Source organism: Tympanuchus pallidicinctus, unplaced genomic scaffold, assembly GCF_026119805.1.
Source record: "Tympanuchus pallidicinctus isolate F22 unplaced genomic scaffold, pur_lepc_1.0 scaffold32, whole genome shotgun sequence".
NCBI classification, from domain to species: Eukaryota; Metazoa; Chordata; class Aves; order Galliformes; family Phasianidae; genus Tympanuchus; species Tympanuchus pallidicinctus.
The window spans coordinates 2179959-2204033 of NW_026294750.1; the positions used below are offsets into that span (position 1 = coordinate 2179959).

Sequence of the window (24075 nt, forward strand, 5' to 3'; positions counted from 1 at the left end):
CTGTACTCACACACAAAATACAAAATGAAAGCCCAGCTCTTCACCGAATATTGCACAGTAGGAATTAATTTCATTTCCTTGGAGTCAAGTCCTGGCAAAACAGATAAAAACACTCATTAGTTTTAATGATTTTTGCAAAGGTCAGCTCCGAACTTCACATTAATTAAGTTTCTCATCCTGCTGCTGGCTATAGGAGCTTGTGTGCATCCATGTGGTGCCCCTGCAGCCACTCTGACCAACCCACAGTGGGAAACGCCATGCAAAATAACCTTTAGAGAACAGAGAATGAGATAAATATGCGTGGATGGGAGTTTAAAAAGCAGTGGATTGGTACAGACAGCAGTGATTCACTTTGGCTGAATCTGTGCTCAGTGCAAAGCAGCAGCAGCACAGGCGCAATGACTTCGGGGCTGCGTGGCTCAACTGCAATTGTAAATGCTCTCCTTGGAGCAGAGCTTTGAGTTACTTTGCTTCGTTGGGTGAAGCAGAAGCACGTGAGGGCACTCCAGGAAGATTTTCTTTTCCACTTCTCTTTAGGACACTCTTCAGTAAACACATCTTTAAACCCACGAAGCATTAAACACCGAATGCTTTGGGGCACATCTGATTTGTAAATGAAAACTATGCAGCATTCACCAGAGAGCAGAAACGGGGTTGTTGTGCTGCACACAGGAGAGCCAACATGTGCACCAACAGCTCCGGCTGTGGGGTCTGCAAGAGGAACTGATCAGGGAACCCCAAAGGAATTGCAGGGACCCACCAGGAAACGGGGACTCTAAAGGAACCAGGGGGACCCCAAAGGAATCTGGGAACCCAAAAGGAACCAGGGACTCACAGGGAGCCACAGACCCCCAAAGGACCAGAGAGTACCCCAAAGAAACCAGGGAACCCACCACAATTCAGGGTCCCCAAAGGAACCTGGGTGACCCCAAAGGAATCTAAGATCCCAAAGGAACAGGGGGAATCCACTGGGAACCAGGGGACCCCATCACAGTTCAGAGACCCCAAAGGAACCGAGGGATGCACCAGAAACCTCAAAGGAACCGGGAGATCCCAAAGGAATCAGGGGGACCAAAAGGAACTGGGGGAACCCAAAACAAACTGGGGATGCCAAAGGAACTGGAGAAGCCACCACAATTCAGGTACCCCCAAAGGAGCCCAGGGGGAGCACCAGGAACCCCAGGACCCCAAAGGAACCGAGGGGGGAATGACCACGATTCAGAGACCCCGAGGGAACCCAGGGGGATCCCAAAGGAAGGGGGAGAGCCCAAAGGAAGCGGCGGCTGCGGGCGGACAGCGCCCCCTGGCGGCAGTGCGCGGTAGCGGCGAGCGGAGGGCGGGCCTCCATTCCGCAGCCGCGCCGAGCAACACTAAAATCACTTTATTACTACAATAATTGTACGTTTAGTAAAGATAACCGACCTGCAAACGCCACGCTTCGGCTCCTCCTGAAAAAGGAAGCGCTGGGGGATGCAGCTTGGTGCCCAATTTGCCCCAGTAGCTGTAATGCAGGCAGATGGACTGACATTGTCACCTTATGTCTCCATTCAGTCTGCTTGGGCTGCGTCGAGAAAGTGGGATCTCTGCTGAACTCCACAGCTGCATGAGGGTCAGATTGAGAAAAAACAGCTCGTTTTTGGGGATTCCTCAGCGTTGGTCCCAATAAAAGCACCCCACGAACCCGGGAAACCGTAACAAAAACACAGAACCAAAATGAAAATGTACTAAAATTTAATCATTCATAAAAGCTGTAATTTAATCTGTGACAGTAAAACACAAGAAGCAATATTAGAGTTGGTTTAGTATATTATATATATTTGCTTTTAAAGCCATAGAAATCAGTTATCCCAGGTTTTTTTTTTTTTCCTATAAAAGACCCATTTTTCCAAAGCATTATGCACAAACATTTTTAATTAGAATATAATGGCAGAATGAAAATAATGATATTCTGTAACTTTTAAATATAAAATGAAGTCAATGACTCAAAAAGTTATTTGCTGCAGTGAGTTCAAAGGGAAATCTCAGATAATATATATCTATAGTTACAGATATATAAAATATAATGGTGGAACATTTTTAGTGCTGGGCGGGGAGAAATTATGATATAAGGGTCAATATGAAATTTTAATTATAGTAGCAATGTCTAACATTTGAAATGCATCCATGCTCCTTTGTATAATCATACGCTAGAGTCAATTACATTTATTTTTCACATCTGTTAACTGCTATTGCAAAGGAGAAATGCTACTGTCTTCAATTTCCAAGAGATATACACAGAGCAATTTCTTTTTCCAGGGACTGTGTGCAAACCATTTTAAGATCTAAATTCTTCTCGTCGTATACAAAAACAGGAGAAGCTCCTTCAGATATGTCACTAATGTCTGTAAGGTGGTGACGTTGGGAACGCTGGCACTTTCCATTTAGGCAACAGTTCTTCATTCCTGCAATCTGGGAAGAGAAAAAGAACGGGTTTCTAACGTTGCAGGGTAAGGGCATCGTGCTGCTCACGGCCAGAAGCTGCAGCTGCAGAGAGGCTGCTGTCTTCCAGCACTGAGAGCCCTGCCAAGATACACAGGAAGATTATTTATAGCATACGTCCAACCTTTGGTGGTGTTTTGTTTTGGGTTGCGTTCCTGGTGGGCAGCCATTGAAATCCATGTCCCACCCAAACCCGTTTGCAATTGTCCTCTTATCAGCCAGGGCTGTGACAGCACGGCCACTCACCCAGCTGCCACTTTGGGAGGAAGCACAGCTGACCCAGGATGGCTGCAAGCACAGAGTCACAGGGGAAAGCCTAAGAGAGCAAGGAGGAACACTGCACCCATGGCCACCAGTTCCTGCTGTGTCACAAACCACAGCCCAAGCAAAAGGAGGAAGGCTGATATTTCTCTGCCGGGTCCAGCAGTGGAAATGGCTTTCAGTCAGAAAAGACCAACGGGGGCAGCAGACCAGCAAGAATTGTGTGTTTTGGAGCAGACAGAAGGCAGAGGAGCAGAGGGAGGGGGAATGAGCCCTATGAGGAGCAGCTCAGGTGTGCGTTACACCCAGGCTGCATAGGAGACATGGCTTACCTGGCTCAGAGCTGCTGCGCCACGGGAGTCTAAAGCAGCAGGCATGATTTCTTTTTAGGCTTCTTCTTTTCCACTGGTGTTTTTCTATTTATCTGTCTGACCAGGTCATAAAAGATCTGAAAAGGACAAACACAAACTGAGTACCAAAATAACGAACACCACTCAAGTGTCAAAAAATCAGGCAGGTTGAAACTCCTTCCTGCTGTCTGCAGTCTTATAAATTCAATCAAGCTGCTTCCATTTAGCTGCACTTACTCCTCAAGCAACTGCTGATTACACAAGGCTGCACAGAGCTCCCAGCCATGTGCAGAAAATAAGGGAGCACCTCCTGGGCCCTGGCTTCACTCCCCGCTGTGTAGGATGAGTTCTTGGTTTCCATCACAGCCATTCAGACTGGAGCTGTCAGTCACTTACTGCTGATCTCATGTGCCTTTGGTGCTGATCTATCTGAATTTATTAATCATATCAGCAAGGAAGAACTGATCATCTGCTCTGTAGGAGACTCTTCTAGAGGGGGATGATCACAGAGATCTCTTTTTGCTTCAGCAACTCCTTTCTTGTGAACACTTTCTGCTGTCATTTGTTTTCTCAGTAATAACCCACTCCTAGCAAAATGGGCTCTGCAAACTTGCTTGGAGTTGGGTCGTGGTACTGAGCAGAACTGCTTTGACCTCCAAAAAGCCCCACCCTTCTCATTTACTTCCTTCCTTCCTGGAGCTGTTGATTGCTCACAAATCGTGGTTGATTCCAAAGAAATCCAGAAGGCAAAGAAACAGGTTGTGACAGATTTCAAAGCTTGGATATTTCAGATTTTCTGCCCTGTTTGTGCATGAAGCACAAGTGCCCAGTTTGACAGCCCCAAACAAAACGAACCCATGCTGCCTTCATTGGGCTCTGCTGTCAAGTATTTGAAGAGCACCTGAGCTGCTCCTGCACCTCCTCTGCTAAGCTTCCTACTGCCAGCTCTGGGTAATAGGAGCAGTTCACACCCAGATGCTAAGAAGTGTACAGATGACATTTAAAGGAAAGGTTTCTGTAGGAGAAACCAACCAGTAAGAGGCATTTTCTATTCTGATGCAGAACAGCTTTCCATCTTTAAACCTTTACAAACAAGAGCTAAGGCTGCACAAAGGGAACTGGAGCAACACATGGCGAAGGACCCGACATCTCTTTGCTGGATGAGGTTCCTGCAGCCCCATCCCAACAGCAGGAGCTCCTGGCCCTCCCTGCAGCACTGGGCATGGCACACTGGCTGCCAGAAGGATGCTGGGTTCGGGCCAAAACCCACTGCTTCTCCTTATCTCAGGCTCCTAAACGGTCCCAGTTATCTCCTGGCACCAAAGCTGCTCTGCTCAACGGGGTCACCTTAGTGTTTGTGAGTGGAAAGCTGGCCCTTGGCCCTGTCACAGAGCTCACAGGAGAGAACAAAACCTCAGTGCTGGATGGCAAGAGCCACACAACGGCGGGCGCCCCGACGTGCAGAGGTGTTTCTCATTTAAACATGGAGAATTGTGCAGACATTTATGTTTGGAAATGGTCTCAGTAAATTAGTGGCTTACCAGAGGAGGACTCTGATGGGATGTCTGCTTGAGCAGCCAGATGTAGCAGGAATGTGAAAAGCAAATACTTTCAAAACCAACAGGCAACACTATGCAACACAGCAAGTGATACAATGGGGCATATCCACATTCAGAATAGCAGCAGTTCTCTTAAAAATGTACAGAAGTGCATCTAAGAGCCATCCAGCTCACTCAGGACCCTCTGCCATCCATGCCTTCTGACACAGGCCACAGAAAGCAATTATGTGGAGGTGTCACCCACTCTTTACAGACAAAAAGGAGCAGATTTCTTTAAAACAGATAGGAAACAGTAGCTGAAGTGGCTGCATCTCCTGCTGCAGGCTTGCCCAAGTTCTTCCCAGGCTGAGATTGCAGAAGCACCCTATCTTTCTGATAGTGAAATATAAGCAGCACTGCATGCTTCTGTGTTCAGTTTTGGGCACTTCAGTACAGAAAGGTGCTGGAGCAGGTCTAAAGAAGGGCAGCAAGGCTGTGAAGGGCTTGGAGAATATGGCCTGTGAGGAGAGACTGAAGGAGCTGGGGCTGTTTGGTCTGGGGAAGAGGAGGCTGAGGGGAGACATTACTGCTCTCTTCCAATACCTGATTGCAGCAGAGCGGGGCTGGTCTCTTCTCACTGGTGACAGGGCCAGGGGAAATGGCCTCAAGTTGCACCAGGGGAGGTTTAGGTTGGATATCAGGAAAAACTTCGTTAGAGAAAGGGTTGTTAAGCACTGGAATGGGCTGCACAGGGAGGTGGTGGAGTCACCAGCCCTGGATGTGTTTGAAATCCATCTGGATGTGGTGCTCAGGGACATGATTTAGCTGCTGTTAGAGCTGGGGCAGGTCGTGGTTGCACCTGATGATCTTCAAGGTCTTTTCCAAGCTGAACAATTCTATGATTCTATGACTCTACATGGCATTCACATAGAAGTAACAGAGAGCAGCTGTAATACTTACCTCATTAACGTTGATTTTAGACTTTGCAGACGATTCTAGAAAGGCACAGTTACACCACTGTCTTGCTAAGTTTTGACCCTGCTCTTTGCCAACTACGCGTTCTTCCTCCAGGTCACATTTATTGCCAACCAGAATCATTGGAACCTGGAGAAGAGACAAGGACAAGATGTGGCAGCAACATCACACACCACACGGGCTGCCCAAGCAGTGCTGTCACTGAAGTGCAGCTGTGTGCTCCCACAGCCCCAGCACACGGCCATCTGCCCATCGCATCGCAACGCATGGTGCATCACTGATGCATTTTACACACAGATAAAAGGATGTTCACTACAAACAGCACCCAGTTTTTCAGCTGATCATTGTTTATCCTCTCCCAGTCAATGGCTAGAGCTCTGGCTGCACTACAAAACCCAACATCTGCAGTGAGCCTGTACAGTATGGTCATAGTTTCACACAGGTAACAGAAAGAAGTGGTTATTCTAGGATGAGGACTTATAGCCTTAATATAATGGCACAGTATAGCAGTATGACAGTCAAAAGCTCATACCTGAGTGTTCCCATACCAGAAAACACAGGATGGAGCATGGAGAAGTACAGGTATAGAATTTGACAGGACAAGGGGAAATGGTTTCAAAGTAAAAGAGGAGAGGTTTAGACTAGATATAAACCATCATTACTGAAACCATCATTACTGTCGACTCGCTGATGATAACTGAAGTTCCCAGCTAATGAGCACCTGCAGTTCAGCTTCCAAAGGACTTCTCTTCCAATCAATAATCTCGTGCCACGTTAGAATAAACATCTGGTGCGTTTTCAACACATCCAGCCTACATCCATGCAGACACAAGAAGTCTTTGCTCTACAGCACAGTGATGGCCATCAGCCCCTCTCCTTCAGCACCTCTGAGTCCTGCTTCCCTTTGCTGTGCACATGTAGAAAATAAAACCACCCCAAGAACTGCTGCTGGTGGGTGTGTGCCTCGTTCCATTTCCTGAAGCATTTCATTCTTTGAGCAGAAAATGAGTACTTTCCAGCTGGGAAATAAATCATCATCCACTTCCTCTGATAATTTCCTTTACGTTTTCTAATCCACTTGAAAGTTAGTATTCGTATTCTCCCTCTCATTCAGCTGCACTCAAGATTAATTTTTGTATTTAAAACAGCCGTACTGATCAGAAAGTGACGGCAGTTTTATTTTCAAGAGGTAAATTTTACTTCTTCCATCACAAAGCTGAAGGCACAAAACCCCCTCAAAAGCTCATTTCACATTAAGGTCAGGCTGGAAGGGGCTGTGAGCAACCTGGCCTAGTGGAAGTGTCCCTGCCTGTAGCAGGAGGTTGGGAACAGATGATCTCACAGGTCCCTTCCAACCCAAACCATTCTGTGGTTCTATGATTTACAACCATATCAGCCCAATTCCCTCCCTTACAGCCTTCCAGACACTTCAGAGATCTCCAAAGCTTTAAGATGTGTTCTGAACACATCCAGCAAATAGAATAAGGAAATGAAAATGAGAAACAATGGGAAAAAAGTGCTACTTAATGGAACTGATTTGAAAGACATGAAACTTTCTGTCAGGTTATTTCAAGAAGCAGTAATCATCACAGAGCAGAAAACGGAAGTACAACAGCTTGATCTATCACTTCCTATGTCATGTAAAGACTGGATTTTAAATTCAGACTCAGGTTTAATGGTTTGAGTGCTGGGATGTTCAAAGATGTGTTCTGAAACTTAAAACAGGAAGCCCAAAACTGAGCGGAAGGTTGCATGAAAGTTGAAAAGGTCCTGAGCCTTGGGTTCAACAGGGAGGCTGGATGTGGCTCTGGGCAGCCTGGTCTGGTGGTTGGCAACCCTGCACACAGCAGAGGGGTTGAAGGGAGATGATCACTGTGGTCCTTTTCAACCCAGGCCATTCTGTGATTCCAAGTGCCACCCCCTGGCACAACACCACAAATGCATTTTAGCAACTGAAACATTACTGGCAAATTTAACAGAGCTAAAATGAAAGAAGAAAAAAAACCAAGTTGTTTCTTCAATTGACTCCCACCATTTTGCTGTCACTGCCATCCAGACCGTCAGCTTTTCAGCAAACTCGAGATGTAACACTAAAAACAACAAATACTGCAGAGGAACTCCAACACAAAACTTGGCTGTGCAGCAGTGACTATTCCTAGAAAGACATTTTGCTCACGTACAAATTTCCACGTGCCTCATTGGGAAGCTATTCTGTTCATCTGCAAAACCAGACAACATTTTACTCACATCTTCAGTGTCCTTCACCCGTAAGATCTGTTCCCGAAGGTCCTGTAGGTCGTTAAACGTGGACTGTGCTGTTATTGAATATACTAGTGCAAACCCCTGGCCGTTCTTCATATAGAGATCCCTCATTGCTGTAAATTGCTCCTGGAATCAAGGGAAGAGGAATGCAGTTAATGCAGCTGATGGGTGTTTATGATACCTTTGCTATCTGGAGGTGAGGAGGTGGCACAGGCAATTGTTTGGGGGAATGGCCTTAAGCTGAGACAGGGGAGGTTTGGGTTGGATGTTAGGAGGAAGTTTTTCACCCAGAGGGTGGTGAGGCACTGGCACAGGTTGCCCAAGGAGGCTGTCATGCCCCATCCCTGCAGGCATTGGAGGCCAGGCTGGATGTGGCTCTGGGCAGCCTGGGCTGCTGGTTGGCGACCTGCACACAGCAGGGGGTTGAAATGAGATTTTCAATGTGCTCCTTTGCAACCCAGGCCATTCTAGGATTCTATGATTCTCCTGTTCCCAAAGACCTCATCCCAAAAGACAAAAATCTGTGTGTTCTGGCAACTTGCAAAGTTCAACAAAATTATCAGACATCAGTATGTCGATACAGTGACCCACTGCTGGGTTATTTAACAGAGCTGCTTGATTTGCCCTATTGCTTTGACAGGATCATTAAGTTCTATACCTCACTCCACTCTCAAGAAACCAACTCAGTGCCATTTAGAAAGAGAGGTTATACTTACTGTCCCTGCTGTATCCAGGATTTCAAGCATACACTGTTGACAATCTACTTCCACTTGCTGGGGAAAAAGGGAAGAGACAAAAACAGTTAAAACTGAAGACTCTGAAATGAGGCAGGGGAGAGGAATCTCAGCTTCATTTTTTTTACTTCTGCAGCCAAGAGCTCTGCAAGAGAGCACCTCCCCAGCACCACGAGAGGCTCTGCTATCACAGCTCAGTGACACCCCAGCTGGCACATGGGGCAGCAACCTCGTGCCACAGGGCTCTGCTCACACTCAGGCCTAACAAAGCTTTCACCATTAAGAAACGTCTCCGATTCCCCACGGGTAATTCTACGAAAGCGGAATAAATCTAACAGCAGAACTCAGCATTTATGCTTAATTATCACAGGCACAAAGGCTGCAAGTTTTGTTTTCTGTTTCGGTGTCTTTAATTATGGCAACAATTATGCTAATCTGCAAAACAATGGGTTCCTTGACATCAACCCCAGAGAAGAAAGCAGCACTGTTGACAGAGCTGCATAACACCAGGGTCAGGGATCCTGACAAGGACTTCTGCTCAGCCCTGTGTGCAAAGCAGCTGCAGAGACTCTGTGTGTGCCTTCAAACTCAGAACATCACCATTTCTAAGAGAAAGCAACAAAGCCATCTGAGATCTAAAGGAAGAGCTGCAAGTTGTGTGAGCAACAGAAGGTAAGTCCCCCTATTAAACAGAATTAAGAACAGCCAAATGAACAGCACCATTGACCATTCAGCTTTACAGTGGCTCATGCCATTGGATTGGCCAGAAGCCCCAAGTTTGTGAAGTGCTCTGCAAAGCCAAAGGAAACCATCTGTAGTTTTATGGATCCATGATGCTCTCAGATACACAACTGGCTCTTGTTGGCCTGATGGGCTTTCGTAGCATTACCAAAAAGCAGCAAGCACTGTGAGATGTGAAAGGAACAAAAACGCCACTACTTTACCTTTCTGTATGAATCTTCTATTGTTGGGTCATACTTTTCAACAAAAATTCCCTGAACAAACTGTACAGTCTGGGGAGAAAGGAGAAGGGAAATAAATCAGGTAAGCAAACGGACTGTGATGTGTTACCAAAAAACACTTCGCCAACAAGGAGCAGCAGCAGCAAACTGCTCCATGCTGCTGAGAAAATTCAGGTGGGGAGAAAAGACATAAATTATCAACAAATTTAAGTAAAATCTGTGCTATCTGTCATTCCTTGACCCACTTGGGGACTGCTGGCTCTTTTTTTTTTTTATAGAAGATGAGATCCCCCAAATGCCTTCATTTTAGTGCCTGTGACTTCAGAAGAGTAAAAAGCACCAAGTATGGGAAATGTGAAATCTGATCAGAGGAGCTGGGAATTGCTGTGGAAATCCCAGATCTCAATTAAGTCAGCGTGACAGTGAAGGTGCTCTGGATTCCACACAGAGCACACAGTTCAATCCAATGACACTCCAGACACTCAGTTTGTGTTAAATCACAACAGAAGGAGACATCACTCATGTAGAAGGGGAAGTATTTCTTCCCCACGTGATTACTCAGAGCAAATCTGCCCTAAATATTTCCCCTCATGCTGCCACTTGGATGTGACCCATCCCTGGACACTCAGGCTCTGCATGTGCTGCACTCTGACTCCCATTGCTCCCCAGTTTTCCTGGTCCCCTGGAAGGCACTGGAGTTTTTGTAGACATTCCAGTTTGCTTAAGGTGCTGTGGAAGAACAAAGTGTATCAAAAGCTTTTACTCCTCCGTCTGGCAAGGATTAGGATGGGATCTCTGAAAGAACGCATCAAATGTGAGTCATAATTGAATAACCTTCCCCTCTATCCTTCTGGATCCTGCAGGTGATCTGACAGCCCACAGCAGCCCATTCCAGCAGGAGTCTGGAAAGGAGCAGGGCTCTCTGCTGTGAGTCAGCTGCTGTCACCCTCTGTGACAAGGAGCAGGGTGTGTTTCCCTCCCAGATAACCTCACACTTGACCACTTCTTCACCATCCTGGCTGGGGTGAGCTGCTTGGCTGATCTGTGATAAACAAGTGACAGAAATCTGTCTTACAAAGCTTTACTATCAACTCTGCTATGTAAACCTCTTAGGAGGAACAACACGAGCACTAAAGGAGTGCAAAGTGCCATCAGTGTGTACCCACAGCATTACACATCTGCAGGAAGCAAGCACCAAATGCTGACTGTTCCAGCAGTGATTCATTACTTCTTTCTTCTCAGAAAAAAAAAATATCTATCTATATATATGGACAAATTCACAGATCCTCCAGCAGCACACCAAAGGCAACCTGAGTGTCACTAAGTGCATCTGAGCAGCAGCACAAACATCCCAGCACACTCAGTGAGCATGCAGCAGTGCCAGAACCCTTCCCAGCCACTCACCAAGGCAGATTTGCCCACACCTCCTGAGCCAAGGACCACTAGCTTGTACTCACGCATGGCGCGGGCTGCTCAGGTACCAGCAACCTGCAAGGCAAGAGGAGAGCAACGTTACCAGAGCACTGCCTGCACACCTTCAGGATGCTGCCTTCTTAAAGGAGCAATGCACTGCTGCTCTGCAGATGTGCTGAGAAGAGGAATCTCTGCAGGAACAGTGAAGACTTCCCTTGTCCACCTGGATGCTCAAGTTTAGATGGCCTCTGACAAAAGCTCTGGCTTGTGCCAAGCAAGCAATAACCATCAAAGCACAGATCCACCCTCCAACACGTCCCAGTGTCCACATGCATCAACCACACGCAATCCCACACTCCCATAGCAAACCTGACAACTCAGTGCTTCCTTTCACTTCGTCACAGAGCATTTTAATTACAGTAAGCTTTGCCCTGAATTCACTGCCTCCTGGGTTTGGGATGCCCAGGCCGGACCTGCTGGCTTTCTGCTGTTGGGAAACACTTTGCATGGAGTCACAAGACCCCTCCCCACTGCACCACCTTCCCTCGGTGTCCTCAATGTTTGACAGCCATGAGCACGAGATAACAAGGCTGGTGAGTTGTGAGCAGGGGCTCAGCCTGCAGGGAAGGATGCAGGACAGCAGTTCTCCCCAGGAAGGTCAGCCCGACCCCACAGCTGCCAAGCGCTCGCTGCTCACCCAGCCAGGGCTGTGCCTTTTTAAGGAAATCTTCCAGCTCCCCAAGCTCGCCGTGCTGCACGAGAAAACCTCTCATTCTCCTCGAGATTCCCTGACAAATAAGGCAAGTGACAAAGCTGGCCATAAACATTTTACGCTCTGTTTACATTTTGAGCCAGGCTGGGCTGTCCCGGTCGGGGCGTTGGGCAAACAATGACCTCAGCTGCCAGTTATCCTCTCTTCCTTCCCAAGTAAGGGTTCAGAAACACGAATGCTATGAGCCCAGGGAAGTTTCATTTCTCAAAGGCACTGCAAACCAACGTTGCCATGGGATTTATGGCTGCACCAGACTGGCTACAAATGAAAAGGAGTTTCTTGGAGTTGGATGCAGAAATGCATCACCCTGCCCAGTACAACACACATCGCCTCGTCCACTACCACCAACAGCTTCCTGCAAAGAACCAGGGTCGTGGCTTCAGCCTTGCTGATGCCTCCCTGCAGCTGGGGGAAACCTTATCCAGGCTGACATGAGCCCGAGCTGCAGCAGAGCAGACACTGCATCCCATCCACACTGAGATTCTCACCCCTCCAGCTGCCCCCAGCCTTACACAGAGAGCTGAGCTTAAGCCAGCAGCAGCACCCAGAGCTTGAAGTTCACCTCAGGGCTATTTTTCTTCACCTCTTGAAACTGTTGTTGCTTAATTGCATAAAAATTGTGAAACGGAGTCAAAGTGAAAGGGGTTTTCCAGAATGGTAGCTTCAAATATCTCAAAATAGTGCAAGCAATGTCTGTGCACTGAGTACACTGACAACATTTTTGGATAAGATCCTGGCAGCTCTAAGCTCTTCTGCTGAAAACTTCCCGGAGAAGTAACATTCACTTCCTTTTATTTCTAAAACCGTGGGTTTGTTAAGAAGGAGAGGGGAATTCCAATCAGCAACGCTTTTCCTCTTGATAATCCTTGGAAATTCCACGGGGGTGACTATTTTATAATAAACCATCAATGCAAGCCATTGATCTGTGCATCTCTCAAGGCTCCACGGGATGCTCCACCCAAGAAAGCCCTGAAAGTAAATCACGCTACGGGTTAAATATAGCTGTGAACTCTTTCACTTCTTATTTATAGTAAAAATACTTGTGGGAAAGTTCCAGCCAGCAGTAGTACAAGACTGACTTCTCATTTCTTCTCTGCAGCATTTGCTGATATTTTTTTTTTCAAGTGCAACAGGAAACCAAGATCCTGAACCGCATAAGCCTTGTTACTGTAGATCCCACATGCTCTAATTATCTCGCAGCTCTTTCACAAGTTTGTTAATGTTACCTGTTCATACAGCACAGATGGAGCGCTCCAAAAATCACCACGTCCCATCCTAACCAACTTTTTCTTTGGCAAACTGCACGTGCCCACCTCCACACAGGGGACACGTGGCATTCACTGCCCCCCAGAGCACCGTGCAGTGCAGGAACGTGCTCTGAAGCAGCAGCTGCATTGCAAAGCAGCATGAAATGATGGGCGTTCAGTGCTTCTTTCGATGCAAGAGAAGACTGTGATCAGAACGAAGCGTAAAAGTTTCCTGTTCCAAGCAACCCTCACGTGGTGCTCGCCACGAGAACTGCTACCCACATGCAAATGTAACCGTCTGCACATCACACGAAGGCTGTTCACCAGCTCTTGAGTGCCATGTATCTGCAGCTGGTTGGATGCTTTGAGCAGCACTGAGGTGATACCATCGCAGGAGAACCGTTAGGGCCGCGCGGTCGGTTCTGCCTCTTTCACAACCAGAAGAAAGAAACCAGACTGCCTCCACAGGTTCACGCTTTGTACAACGGGAGGTGACATCAGGAAGGAGCACAAAACTTCAGAGCTGTTTTCCCCCGCTGCAGAAGCAAGGCTCAGGCAGCTTTTAACTTAACCAGTTGTCAAATTAAATAATAAGAACTCATACCTTGGCATAAAAGATCTCTCATCAGTGTTAACAGCACTATTGAAGGGTTTCCCAGGCTCCTTAAGAGGGCGCTGAAAGAAAAATAAACAAAAATCAATTCTTCAGAATATACTTTTCAGCCAGTAATGTTTGTAAGCACAAAATCCACTCTTCAGAGTGTGGAAATGCTGGGCACGGAGGTGGTGAGGCTCCAGTGCTGCATGGCACAGGAAGCCAAGCAAGTGCTTTTGTAAGATGCTTTTGCAGCAGCTCTGCACCAACGCTGCAGAGCCACCTTGAAGCCCCAGAAATCAAAACGCTGCAGAAACAGGTAAGGGAAATGTTGAGATTTCTGCTAAATATCCTTCCAAATGCAATAGGAAGTGAGCCTACAGCAAAGGGATTCTTGCTGACAGCATTTGTACAGATCCAACTTGAACACACCTGAGAACAGGGAATTCCAGTGCTCAGCTGTAGAACCAAGGGCAGGTGACAACTCAGGCATGCAGACTGCATTTGTGCTGCAGTGCACAGCCCCATGTGCACAACAACAACAACACAGAGACGAGAGAGAAGGAGCAGAGAAGCTCAGCACTCCTACCCTCACCACCAGCTCCCAGCTTGGTTTGCACCCACAGACACCAACATTTGCCATCTGCAATGCCACTGCCAGCACCCTGCCCCACACGACAGCCATGCATGGGGTTATTTTTACCCTGGCAGCTCAGCACTGAATCACGGCTACTATAAACAAACCTGTTTAATTTTGAGCTTCTAAGTGCTCCTCGTGCCAGCTTTTTCAATTACTACAAACTAGGCCATGAAAAGCTCGTTGTTTTTTGTGGGTTTTTTATTTTTAATGTCTACTGGAGATTGCTCAATACTCCACCAAAACTCCTTCTTTACTCATAGCTACATTTGCAAAACAAACTCTAACCCATCACAGCAAGGACCAGACCCAGGGCAAAGCCAGCTTGAGGGGCAGGACATGATATGCAGCTTCACTCCCAACAGGGCTCTGCTGCACACCACGAGAAATTAAATTACTCGATGAAAACGAAAGGACTTTAAGTACTTCCTCAATATTAATCAGAGCTGTCAACAATTAAGTCCTCATGACATGTCGGCCAGGTGAAAGCAATGGGAAGAGGGATGGTGGGTGGCGAGCAGAGGGTGCTTGCCTAAAAAAATCACCTAATTAATTAGCAAATGGTTCTCTCAAAAAGAAGTGAGCTCAACACCAGCCTGGACTTGAAGGCGTTACCACCAGCAGCTCTGCTCACCTCCCTGCCCCGGGTGCAGAGCAGCTCCTCCAGCAGTGCTGAGGCTGTCAGCATCAGGAAAGCAGGGGAAGGCAGTGCTGGCAGCAGGCAGGCTCCACAAGACTTCCACCTGCAGGGCAGCAAACTTCCGTCCATGCCATCTTCAGGGTATGACTTTGCTCTATTGCTCATTATCAGTGCAGGATCCAACACTGTGCTGAACGTATCTGACAGACTGATGTTACACAGCCCAGGTAACATCATTACAGGTGGGTATTTCAGATGGTAAGAACCTGACTCCCTTCTTCATGAATTTAACAGGAAGAACATTTGCACTTCCACCTTGACTGCCTTCAGCATCAAACCAGCAGTGTGAGCAGCACACAGCCAGCTGCACCATGGTAGTTTCCTCAGCAGCTTTTATCCTCCTAAATGTACCACGGGCTGAGACTGAGATTATTTCTGTTAAAAACAAGCGACTTGTTTCCATTCCAGGCAGGAACTTGCCAAATTAACCTCTCTGTGCTTTGCTAGTGTTGCTGGCAGAGCACAGGGCACGGTCAGCACAACATGGAGGTCCACACACATCCAGGGACCAAAACCAGCCACCAAAATGACACGTGGATCTGTGCAACAACAGCTGGGAACTGAGCCAGTCCTGCGCTGAAAAGCAGTTCAGTGAAGCACCAAGGAGCAGAGAGCAAAGAAACGTTTCAACATCCTGCTATTTCTGAAAGGGAACTTCCATCAAGAATTCACAACCTCACAGCAGCTCCCTGAAGGCACACCATGAGAGCACATCACCATTCAGCAATTTAAGGCTGAGCAGACACACCTGGGCTTTGGAGAATGAGGCAAAAGAAAGGCAACAGCCCACAACCATGGGCAGGAGGAGCAAAGCTACCGGCGAACCAAGCAGCCTTTGAAGAAAGCACAAGAAAATCCCGCTGTCCAGAGAGCTCCTGGCAGCGCGCAGCTGGGGATGGAGGAGCGCCCTCCCTGCCTTGCACACTCTTAAAAACCAAAGTCCTCAGCGTGTGCTGCTCCTGAGCCACATCGCTGCACAACATCACCGAGTTGGAGCCGGCGCTGCCAAAGCTGGGGCTGAGTCAGCTCCTCCAGCAGCACAACCCCCGGGCTGCAGCGTGAGAAAGCCCTTCTGTGCACAAACACCTCGAGATGGAGCTTCCTCGAACCGTACCCCTTCCTGCAGCCGGCTTCGTGCTGAACTCACACTTTGAAATATCACAGTGTTTACTCCCATGGCAGCGACTGCCCGCTTACTCACTCTGAATTGCTTTGCCATTGAAGCGCTCTGTGCGGCCAAGGCTTGCCGTACTCAGGCGGCCAATTTGTTTTTTGTCCTGTTGGTCTGCGTGTGCACAAAGTTGCTGGGGATGATGCCAAGCAGAAAAAGGGCATGGAAGGGAAGGCAGCAGTGCAGCTCGGAGGCCGACACACTGCTACTGCTCCAGAAGGAAAATTAGGAGGATGTTTTTCACCCAGAGGGTGATGAGGCACTGGAACAGGTTGCCCAAGGAGGCTGTGGATGCCCCATCCCTGCAGGCATTCGAGGCCAGGCTGGATGTGGCTCTGGGCAGCCTGGGCTGCTGGTTGGTGACCTGCACACAACATGGGGTTGGAACTGGATAAGCTGTGGCCCTTTGCAACCCAGGTCATTCTATGATTCTATGAAAAAATCTGTTGATTTGCCTCTTCCCCACCAGTAAAACACATCGACACGAAAGGGCACCGCATACAGAATCAGCTCACAGGACGTCCATCCGCTGTCCCCTGCATCCACCACTCCCTTTGTGAATTTCTTTTCTTCCATTTTCTCCAGCAGAAAAAAAAAAATCACACACAAAAAAAAAACAACCAACGCTCTGACCTTTTTAACACCGATTAAATTCCAGCCCGAAGCTGGGAGGCTCCATCGTTGCAAAACTCCAACCATACTCTGCTCAGGAAGAATAATTTGTTGTGCTGATAGTAGCCTGGCAACGTCCTTAACCGTGTTCTTCCTGGTTTATGCAATTAGAGTAACTAAGAGCCACGAGGTAGGCTGACTGTCACTGCCACTTTAGCCTCTGTTTTAAGGAATTATTTCCTCTGAGCAGCGACGTTGGACAGAGAGAGGAAAACCACTGCCTTCTTCCTGTCCAAAATGCAGCAGTGTGCAGGAGGGGTATTGCAGCCATGGCTTTGGTGGTGCCCACCGAGCACACGGCCAATTAGTGCTGCACTGTTTGGCAGCTGATGGCCCACACCAGCAGCCCGGTAATGAGCGCCCAATTGGTGTTAATGTGTTTTATCAGCACCATGCAGGAGAGCACCTCTTGAAATGTTTCATGGCAAATTTCCTGGCTCAGTGGAAACGCAGAGAGCAGCGTTGGATGGACTGAATTAACTTGAATACAGAAAAAGGTGCCATTATTTTATTTTTTTTTGTAATAAAGTGAGGCTATCCAATACAGCACTGAATCCTTCAGTGTTTGCTCGGTCCTGTAATGCTGCATCCTGGAGCCTGGGGGGGCAGAACAGGGAGAAATTCTCTTCTGTGGCAAAGCTTTTAAGAGAAGGAAGACGCAGAATGCTGTCAGCAGCTCAGTGCTGGCACCTGAAGGCATCAGGGCCCGGAGCTGAGAGCTGCACAGCACTGCTCGTGGTGTTAAATCCTCCCGAGTCTGCAAGGCTTGAAAGGGCAAAACAACTGCAGCAGTTCCTCCCGGAATTTCCTGCATGGAAAATAAGAGTGACACTCCTCCCTAAAGGAGATTGCTCTGCTGGGCTAAAGCACTTCTGTATGAGCAGCTTCAGTGCGTATGGGTAAAGCTTGACGGCAACCAAAACAGATTATTGTACAATAAAATGAAAACCAACAGTCCGGGCAGTTGGACTCCTGCCCAAAAAGCAGGGATGCTGTTCTCTGGGTTTGAGTGGTGGAGAGGAGCTGTGCTGCAGTGCTGGGCAGCAGCAGGAGGGCCTTGGGCAGCTCCTCCCCCTGCCCCACTGGCACTCCTCTGTGCAATGATAAGACATAAAGCAATAGGAAAAAATTATCTCCTACGTTAATGCGTAAATTTATGAAGCATTATGGAGACAGTCAGTTCCATTCCGTGATCCAGACCTTAGAACGTCTCGCACTTCATTTGAGTATTAATTGCCATTATCTGTGATTTCTGTACTTTCCATTTTGCTCAGGACACCTTCTCAGCAAAGCTGACCCCCACATGCAGCTTCTTTCCTGAGAAACTCATGCAAAAATCAACCATTACAAAAGCAGGGATGCTGCTGATTTCAAAAGCTACGCAGCAATGCTTGTTGGGCTTTTTAAGCCTTTTCCCTGAACAGATGCAGTTTGTACGAATTCAGCATGAAAACAACAGTAAAAAAAATAAAGTTTCAGCCTGCCTGTTCTGCAGACCGGGTTTTGCTGAGCTGCAGTGCATGGTCCCCAGCACTGCACTGCGTTGCACTGTGTGCTCCACTGCCTGCAGGGCGCTGAGATTGCAGAATAAAGGACAAAGCACTGAGGAAAGGACCCCAGGGCATTCAAACAGCTGTTTGATCATTGTAAAGGAGATGCCTGAGAAAGCTGTGTTCTGATCTGTGCACCTTCTAGTGATCGATCTGCCCATGAACACATTCATCAACAGATCCAAAGCCAGAAAGTCGCACTGATTACAGTATTATTATAAGTAATCGGATGAGTTAAAAGCCCTAAATACATAAATATTTCATGAGAGAGGCAGCTGGGAACAGCTTCACTCTCTAACTTTAATCTTAATGTTCTTTTCATCTACAATTAGTGTTACAAACCAAAGCCAGCATCTGGCCACGTTTGTTTCCTCTTTACCTGTTTTTATCCCATAAACCCTTTTGGATCTCTGCTCTTCAGCCCAGTGCCAGCATGGGAAGGGTGTGCTGGAATGGGACAGCTTGCATAAAACAGCTGCACCAGAAATAACCTTACCCAGTGAACTATGATTTACTCCAAGCTATCATGCAGTAGGGTGGCACATAAAAAGGTATTATCCTGCATGTCAGCTGTCTGTAATGAAAGTTTTTCACTTCCCAGCAGCCCCTCCCTACAACTTAATGTTTATTTGCATTGGAGGAAAGGATATGACATGAAAAGCAACATAAAAGGCAGTGCAACCAATACATCCAGCCTGACTGCTCTTCCCACATGCCTGGCATGTTGCAGGTTAAGGGTCTATTTCCAATGGAAGCATTGGGGTGATGCCCAGTTCCATACTGCTCAGCCCTGGGATTGAAGCCATGGGTGCTGTGAGCACGGCATGCACACCTCCTGGGGCAGACTGCACTGCTAACCCAAGTGTGTTCCCAGCATTAAAACACTCCCAAAGACAACTCTGCATCTGAGAAAATATCCGGACGTTCCAGAGAGCTCCGAATCTCCTTCAGCCACAACACGGCTGCAGACACACTCAGACATCCCATTTCAGCACCCAGGTGGACTTAAACCCTTTCCATCTTATCAATACTGAAAATAAATAACAGCCTGCAGTGACTCAGAGCACCTGCCCAGCACACAGCCGCTGCCTGGTGCCCGTATTTTCAGCTAAACAAAAGGAAAGGGGTGAGGAAGGCCAAGCCCCACCAGCAGCCCCATCCTCAGCATGCCCAGCATCGTCACCAACCCCGCACAGGATCCGACCTCCCCCCACACAAAGGGCTTTGCTCAGCAGAGGCAAACGAACAGCACTTCCGAAAGACACTGAGCTCTGCTTCGCTCGGCGTTTCTCAATCCAAACAGCTCCGCTCGCACTCTCGGCCAGGCTCAGGTGAGGCCACCCCAGCTGCGAGGCAGCGCCTGTTCAGGTACAGCCGGTATTTCCCAACGCCCAGGACCTGCTGGGCCACCTGCAGCAGAGCAGAGATCAAAACACCGTCTGCACGTGGCTGCGCTCCCATCCACACACATCTCATAGGATCATAGAACGACCTGGGTTGAAAAGCACCTCAATGCTCATCCCAGTTTCAACCCCCTGCTATGTGCAGGTCGCCAACCAGCAGGCCAGGCTGCCCAGAGCCACATCCAGCCTGGCCTTGAACGCCTGCAGGGATGGGGCATCCACAGCCTCCTTGGGAAACTCTCTTGCTGCTCCACACTGAGCAGCAGCACAGTGTCGTGGTGGAGCCCTGTGACTATTGCAGTGCGGGCAGAAATAACACTGATGCTTTCAGTCTCACCTGCAATCAGGTGAGCATCATCAAACACAGAATGCAAATACGAAAGTTCTGAAATCTGCAAGTACTGCTGATCAAAACCAAGGGACATCTCTGGCACCCTGCTTTTCCCCCCTTCCCTCCCCACCAAACCTTTTCATAGCAAATGAGCACGCTGTAAGATTAAGCACCATTTCTGATCAGGAATGCAGCGCTGCCTCCTCCCCGAGCATCGCCCATCTTCCCACAGCTTCCTCCACTGCAGCACCATCACACGGACTACCTGAGCCCACTTCAATTACTGCACTGTTTGCAAGGGGAGATGAGATCTCCCAGCAGTCAGTTTCTGTCCAGTGCAGACCTCCAGAGACAAAGCTGTTCTGCACAGAGCCCAGAGGAGCAGCAGCAGCACCAGCAGATCCAGCACTGCAGCACAGAGCATCGGCAGCACCGCGGTGGGCGGCCACGTGGCCTTTATGAAACATAGCTAAGGCATTCCTTCTACAGCTCTTCATTTAACAGATGGGGACTTACTTTGCCCACTGAAACTTCAGTGAGTGCTGGAGACACGGATGGTACCGGCCAGGCTCCTGGCTGCTCCTTGCTTCCAGTGCTGCTGACAGCTCCATGCCAGAAATTCAAGGATGGGAAAGGAAAGGAGTTAAATCTACAACTTGCTTCAGAGCTCTAACCTTACTGTAAGGCTGCAGAAGGTGAAAATATCATTTATTGCTACTTCCAGCTCTAAAGCTTTAAAAACAAGAAATTAAGAAAGAAGTTCAGCATTCTGGGAAGTGTTTTACTCATAAACAATCCCCCTCCTATTGGACTAAGCAATGAAATTTATCATTTGCACACACTGGACTGAAATGAAGCCATCCTTGCAAGTTCCTGCCCATGTTCACAAAGTAAAAGATACTGAACTTGCTGATGTTTGCAACAGGAGCAGCGGGCAGTGTGCCGTACCCCCAGGCCAGAGAGTGACACCAGAGCTCACCTGCTGTATTCCCACTCCAATCTGCACCTCTGCAAAGAGCTCCGTCCTCCTGTAACCTCCCTGCCCTCGTGCTGCCACACACATCCCGAGGAGAAACCTGCTTGAGGGCTTTGCAGGACATTAACCTACAAGCAGAAGGCAATGCAGGAGCACAATACCTGCCCCTGGCTGCCACCACGCTTCAGAACTGCAGCAACAAACCCTGACAGCCACACATCCCAGCACCCAAAGGACACCAGCTTTGCTTTCTGACTTCCCACCATCCTCGCCTGTCTCGGCCATGAGGTGCACAGGACCTCAAGTTTTGCAAAACGTGACACAACTGCATGAGTAAAATCTGAGCCTGGGATATATGAGTGCCCTGCTTTCGTTACAGCCCTGCTAAACAACCCCTCACCTCATAAAGACACAAAACGTTTCCACTAACGAAAGAAAAAGAAAATAACAGTGAGCTGAGCACACAACCGCAGCTGAATCGTTAAATGCTGCTACAGTGCAAACACGGCAGCCTTTAATCTGTGCAAAAGGGGAATCAATAAGTGCTGCAGAGCTCAGCACACAGTGATCCCAGCTGTGCTCTGACCCCACACCCACCAACTTCTCTTCAAAAAAAAAAAAAAGAAGAAAAAAAAACCCCAAACCCAATCAGGGCAGAAATGCAACCCAAACCCAACCTAGTTTTAAACTCAGGCCTCCTTTCAATCAGATCCTACTGAAATGAATGCAGCCACCTGCAGGCAGAGCACGGTGTTAAAGCTCTGCCGGGGCAACTGAGGCAAAACCAGAACTGGAAGGTGGGAAATCTCCATGTTAAGCTCCTGAAAAGTCCCCACGTGCCACCAACACGTTGTGCTCGCAGGCAGCAGCACATCAGTGCAAACACACACTGAGAGCTGTTTATGCTCAATGGTAGGACTCAGAATAAAACTTACACATCAGAGCAGGTCCACACATTGCACTGCTGCCATGCAGTTCAGCTCAGTTTCTCAAAGTGCAGATGGGACAGACGAGAAACGGACCTCAGCTTACGGTTTCAAATATAAACTCTTCTGATACACACCGTAAACACGAGTCTCCAAATAAAAGCATTAGTGTGGCAGGGCATTACGCAGCACAGTTCAGTCCCTGTTTGGCAAAGCTCAAAATCTTCACAAAGCTCCTTATCCTGCAGCCCTCCCAGGGCTCAGCCCGTTCCTGGGGCCGTGGAACACGAGGGCTGATGGGGTGAAAACTCCACACAAGGAACCCGTCGCTGTCAGGGAACGCCAGCCCCATGCCAGCACTGCAACCTCCATAGGAACACAAGGTTGGGCTTTTGGGCATCAAAAGGCCGATAGCGTTTCTTTGGCCAGGAGAATGAATGGATATTTCAATATTCGTGTTTTTAACGTTGATCTTTTCCATAGCAGCAGGACGTGAGCACTGTGGCGTAGGATAGCAGCCATAGCAACGTGGTGTGATGTCAGAGCTCCGTTCGTAGTCCGGACACAGTGGTCCATGTCACGGATATGAGATGTGCTCAGAACCAACCTCACAGTGTCCAGTGCTGACAGCTCCTGGGACTCAGTGCAGTGCGTTCTGCTCCTCCCCATCTCCATCCACACTGATGGCTTAAGTGACCTCAACAGAAAATATTTCCCTGCCTCTGAGGACCCTGCCAGCACAGGGGGGATCCTATAGCACATGGGGGTCAGAAAAAGCACAGCCCAAACCCAACCAGGGCCGCAGCTCGCAGAGAGCAGCGCATCTCCTGGCACAGCTCAGATAACCCAACGCCACCGCTCACGCAAAACTACAGAACCAACAGATCCAAGGGACAATCCGAAAGCGCTTTCAAACGAAACAACCGCTTCAGGAAACGCCGTCAGTGCTGTAAAGCCGAGAGGAGCCCTCCGTGCTCCGGTCGGAACGCGGCCCGGCACAACAGCGGAACGGGCGCGGGGCCGAGGCAGGAATTCCCCCCGGCTGCGGAGCGGGGAGGAAGCGCTGACCGCCGGGCCGCTCCGCCCGGAGCCCCGGGGAGCGCCGCTCCGCCGCCACGCGCACCTGCCCGCAGCGGGCACCGCCAACTCCGCTCGTTCCGTTCCTCCGGTCCGGGGCCGGGACGCTCCGCCGGCGGCCTCAGCCTCCGACCCCGGTACGGCCGCTCGGCCGCCGCGCCGCTCCCAAGATGGATGTCCGGGGCAGGGCCGGCAGCACCGAGCGCAGCGCGGACAGCCGCCCCGCGGGACGAGGGCCGGGCCGCCCCCGGAGCGCCGCCGTGACACCGCCTCGGCCTCGGCCCTCCCCGCGGCCCGGGCCCCCCTCGCTCCGCTTCGTTCCGTCCCAACCCCGGGTCGCGGCCCCACCGCCGTCCCGGTGCAGCGCAACCCCCGCAGTCGCCCCGCCCGACCCCGCGCGCTCCCTTCCCCCGCTCACCCTCCGCTCCGCTCGCGGTTCGGCCGCTGTGCGCGGCGGTGGCGGCGGCAGCTCCGCTCCGCTCCGCCCTCAGCGCCGGCCTCGGCCGGGGAGGGGCCAGAGGGGCGGGCGGGGACGCGAGGGGCGGCACGGCGGAGTTCCGGGCTGCGGGGCGTCCCGGAGCGGCGGCGCGGAGGGTCGATAAGAGCGCGGAGCGTTGCGCTATCGGGGGGCGCAGCGGCAGCGCTGGGTGCGGTGCTGGGGTGGGACGTGAGCGGCACATTGGGGGTGGGAGAGCCGCCGTGGGTGCGTTTTTTTCTGGAAGGCAGCACTTCGTAGCGATGTCGTTGCTTTTTTTTTTTTTATAACAGAACCGTGAGGAATTAAGAAATGTAAGATTGAACTATGCGCGAAACGTAGCTGTAACGTAGGAGGCGGCGAAATGCAGGGAGAGAAAAGCACGCGTAGTACGGAGTGACTTCGGGTTTGTGAGGCAGCGCTGCTCAGGTTGCTCCCTGCCCCAGGTCAGGGGATGCAGCTCTGAGCCCTGCTGGAGCCGTGTGTGTCCCTCAGGGCAGGACAGAGGACCAGGTGGCCTTTGAAGAACCCAAACAATTCTACCATTCTATTCTATAATCCTACGCAGAA

General features: G+C 49.4%; 1 protein-coding gene across 1 annotated transcript; it reads right to left on the reverse strand.

Moving 5' to 3' along the window:
* Positions 1 to 1714: 1714 nt before the first annotated feature.
* Positions 1715 to 23575, reverse strand: RAP1A (RAP1A, member of RAS oncogene family). Its single transcript, XM_052698114.1, has 9 exons — positions 23449 to 23575; positions 13597 to 13667; positions 10965 to 11048; positions 9543 to 9611; positions 8581 to 8637; positions 7850 to 7990; positions 5588 to 5731; positions 3072 to 3187; positions 1715 to 2448 (listed from the first exon to the last, which is right to left on the reverse strand). The coding sequence occupies exons 3-8, from the start codon at positions 11019 to 11021 to the stop codon at positions 3101 to 3103; spliced, it is 555 nt and encodes a 184-aa protein (XP_052554074.1). The 5' UTR covers positions 11022 to 11048; positions 13597 to 13667; positions 23449 to 23575; the 3' UTR covers positions 1715 to 2448; positions 3072 to 3100.
* Between the last annotated feature and the right edge of the window lie 500 nt (positions 23576 to 24075).